The sequence below is a fragment of the Neopelma chrysocephalum genome, unplaced genomic scaffold, assembly GCF_003984885.1.
Source record: "Neopelma chrysocephalum unplaced genomic scaffold, ASM398488v2 Primary Assembly neopelma1_65b, whole genome shotgun sequence".
NCBI classification, from domain to species: domain Eukaryota; kingdom Metazoa; phylum Chordata; class Aves; order Passeriformes; family Pipridae; genus Neopelma; species Neopelma chrysocephalum.
In genome coordinates, this window is record NW_020897723.1 from 3,798,537 (window position 1) to 3,801,751 (window position 3,215).

At 54.6% G+C, this 3,215-nt stretch overlaps 1 protein-coding gene across 1 annotated transcript in view; it reads right to left on the minus strand.

The window, feature by feature from the left end:
* The window catches only part of SCNN1G (sodium channel epithelial 1 gamma subunit), an 11,187-nt gene extending 8,234 nt beyond the window's left edge, over positions 1-2,953 (minus strand). The window contains exons 1-4 of the mRNA XM_027684130.1: positions 2,638-2,953; positions 1,555-1,849; positions 948-1,141; positions 182-285 (exon numbers count right to left, since the gene is read on the minus strand). Coding sequence (XP_027539931.1) covers positions 182-285; positions 948-1,141; positions 1,555-1,849; positions 2,638-2,870 — 826 coding nt within the window. The 5' untranslated portion in view covers positions 2,871-2,953. The remainder of the gene's footprint in view (positions 1-181; positions 286-947; positions 1,142-1,554; positions 1,850-2,637) is intronic.
* Positions 2,954-3,215: the final 262 nt, after the last annotated feature.

Consider the following 3,215-nt stretch of genomic DNA (forward strand, 5'->3'; position numbering starts at 1 on the left):
CTGCCCAGGAACAACACACGTGTGCAAACCACCCTGGAACAACACACTTGTACAAACTGCCCAGAGCAACACACGTGTGCAAACCACCCTGGAACAACAAACATGTGCAAACCACCCTGGAACAACACACTTGTACAAACTGCCCAGGAACAACACACTGGTCCAAAGTGCCCCCGCTCACCGTACTCGCTGCCGCCCGTGGAGGTGCTCAGGATGGTCCCGTTCTCCCCGCTGTTGAAGGTGTAGCAGTTGCCATGGAGAGGGTGGTGGAAACGAGTGAAGTGCCTGGAAGAAATCAATTTCTGTGACATTGCTACCTGCAGTTCTGTCTGTGGGAGAAAAGCAGCACGTTTGGGTTTGGTTTTGGCGGAGACAGACCAGGGCTGCACAAGGGGTTTGTTCTTTCCTTCTGAGCAATTTATTTTGCTGAAAGGTGTGTCTCTGAATGTCTTGAAACTACATGGCACTACGATCTGCTTTAATAGATCAGGAAAAGGAAATTTGAGGAGATTTTCGTGTGGGAATGGGGGCTGAAAAGGTGGGGAAAGCGGATTCACAGAGCTAGCAGGAAGGGGGGATACACAGAGCCCTCTCCCATCTGACAGCCAAGTGTCTGCAGGCACACTATCTGTTCCCATCTACTACTGCTCCCCTGGGATGCCTCTCCTGCTAGCAGGACACATAGGAATTGCACTGCCACAACCACAGGGAGGTAGATTTGATTCTGCCAAGGATAAACATTGGTTTATCTGAAATGTGGACAGCAGAAAACTAAGACAAATGAAATCAAAGAGCATAATTAATTTCAGGAAGATGCAAATGTTTGCTTTGATTTGAAAAACGGCAGTGGTTCCTGCTGAAATTCAGCAAATACCAAATATTCCATTCCTACATATTATGGACTTGGAAATAAGCTGTTAGCTGCCAGGAATTTTCTGTGCACTGACCTTTTGTCACAAGACAGGCCATCAAAGAAACATGTCAGTAGAAGGTCATCAGCAGAATAACTCAATTTTTCTTTAGTCTCCAGGGGAATTTGTGCCATGATGTTCATGTAATGCAGCTTGTACCACTCCTGGATAGCATTGACACCCGAACTGAAGGTGTACAGGGCACACTCACTGCTGTTGTTGGCGTCGCACTGACAGGCACAAAAGGGGAAAAAGCGTTTCACATGGAATGAAATCATGGATCCCAGAAGGTTTGTGTGACAGTGTTTGTCTCCCACAGAAATAATCACGTGTGCAGTTACAGTGGCACAAATGGGCATCAAAGACCTCTCATGCAGGGCTAAGTGATATGACCAAATGTTTTAGGCCCAAAGGAAAGGTCACAGAAGGCACTAACTTTATTTGGGAAGACTTCAGGAAGGTATTTCCCTCCCAGGGAGTCGGAGGTTAATCTGCAGCCGCCATGGAGGCTTGGGCAGAAGAGCTGGCAGTTCACAATAAAGCCACCCCAGCAGGCAATTAAATGGGACAGAGGGACACTGACCCCAAACAGCCCTTGGTTGCCCCACAGGGAAGTTGCTGGCCAGGGCACAGTGACACTCACCAGCTGGAAGCCAATGATGTCGTTGGAATCTCCGGAGTTCACGATGGACGAGTCCTTGTGAAAGACACTTCCCTCTATTCTCCTCTTCTTGCCACTGTGCAGCTCTGTCGCTGTCCTAGAGAAGTCCTCGACCTTCAGCAGAGGGATCTGTTGGAAGAAGTCACTCCCTGTGCTGTTCCACTCGTCCACTGACCGGCGCACCTTGGTCTTGCCCTCAGAAAATCCGTAGAAAGTCTCCAAAGCTTTTTTTGTCTCTTTGTCCAATTCAGACAAATATTCTTTCATGGCACTGTACCTGCATGGGAGACAATGTGACACAGTGATGTCCCATCCCACCTCACTGCCCAGCCCCAGCGCTGTGGATCCCACGGCTCAGGACAGAATTCCTTGTGGAGGTCTCACATCTCTGAGGGCAGACACAGCTATGCCCATGAGAGATCTCAGAGCAAGGACCACAGGAAGCAGAACAGACTGAAATACAGAGTAAGCCCTCCCAAGACTCACAAGCTCCTCGTGTTAGGAACCCCAAGAAGGCAGAGCATGTGGAAATAAGACTTTGCATCTGTGTAGAGGTACCAGAGAGCTGGGTGGCCTGCAGGGACCAGTGTGGGGAGCTGGCAGCAGAACAGACAGCACCATAAAGTCTGATTTGACAGGAGAAAATGTACTGCTGATGGATAATGTCAAAACATCCCACAAGGGAAGAAAGAGGCAACAGAGGAGTGACAGATGTGCCCTTTCTATTCTTCAGGAGATGATGCTGTTTGTAATCGTCAAACTTTGGTCCTGGGAAGAAGGGAATTTGAAGAGAACCAAGGAGCCAATAAGGGACTGTCTGTAGCAGAAACTGAAACGGACCGAGCCGAGCTCAGAAGGCAGGTGAGGGGTGTGAGTGTAACCCACACGAGCATCAACACAGAGCAGGATGCTGCGCTGGAGGTGCCGCAGAGGGAAAATGCTGACGAGCAGCACTGGGACAAGCCCGGGAAGGGGTTTGGTGCTGGGCTGGTGGGGGATGATGGACTCACCGGGAGCCCCGGCCGGTGACCCCCTGTGTCCTCCTGCCAGCCCCCCGGGTCTTACTTGTAGGGGTTGATGTTGCAGATGGTGACGGCGGGGAAGGGCAGCTTCTGGAACTGGACGGTGACGGAGACCGAGGCGCTGTAGTAGTTCATGAGGAGCTCCGCGCACTGCCAGAGGATGAGCCCCACGGCGCTGAGGGTCAGCAGGATCCAGAGCAGGCGGCGCAGGCGGCCGCGGGACACGACGATGCGGCGGCAGCCGTGGGTGTTGGTGTTGAGGCAGTACCAGCGCATCAGCTCGCTCAGCGTCGGCGCCTGCGGGCCCCGCACCGGCAGCGTCCGCTTCAGCCGCGCCGTGATCTTCTTACCGGGGGCCGTGGCGGCCGCTGCGGGCGGACCGGGCACTGAGGGGGCGGCGGCGGGACCGGAGCCCTCCCCGATCCGCGTCCCGCGATCGCAGGGTCCCGTCCCGCCCGGCCCCGCCACCCGGCATCCCTCTCCGCTCTCCATGCTCGATCCCCGGAACGCCCGTTCCCGGAGACGCCGCGCCTCACCTCGTCCGCTCTCCGGGCCCGGCGGGGCCATGCTGCGCTCCCGGCCCCGGCGCCGCTGCCGATGGGGCGGCGGGCGGCCGCCCGG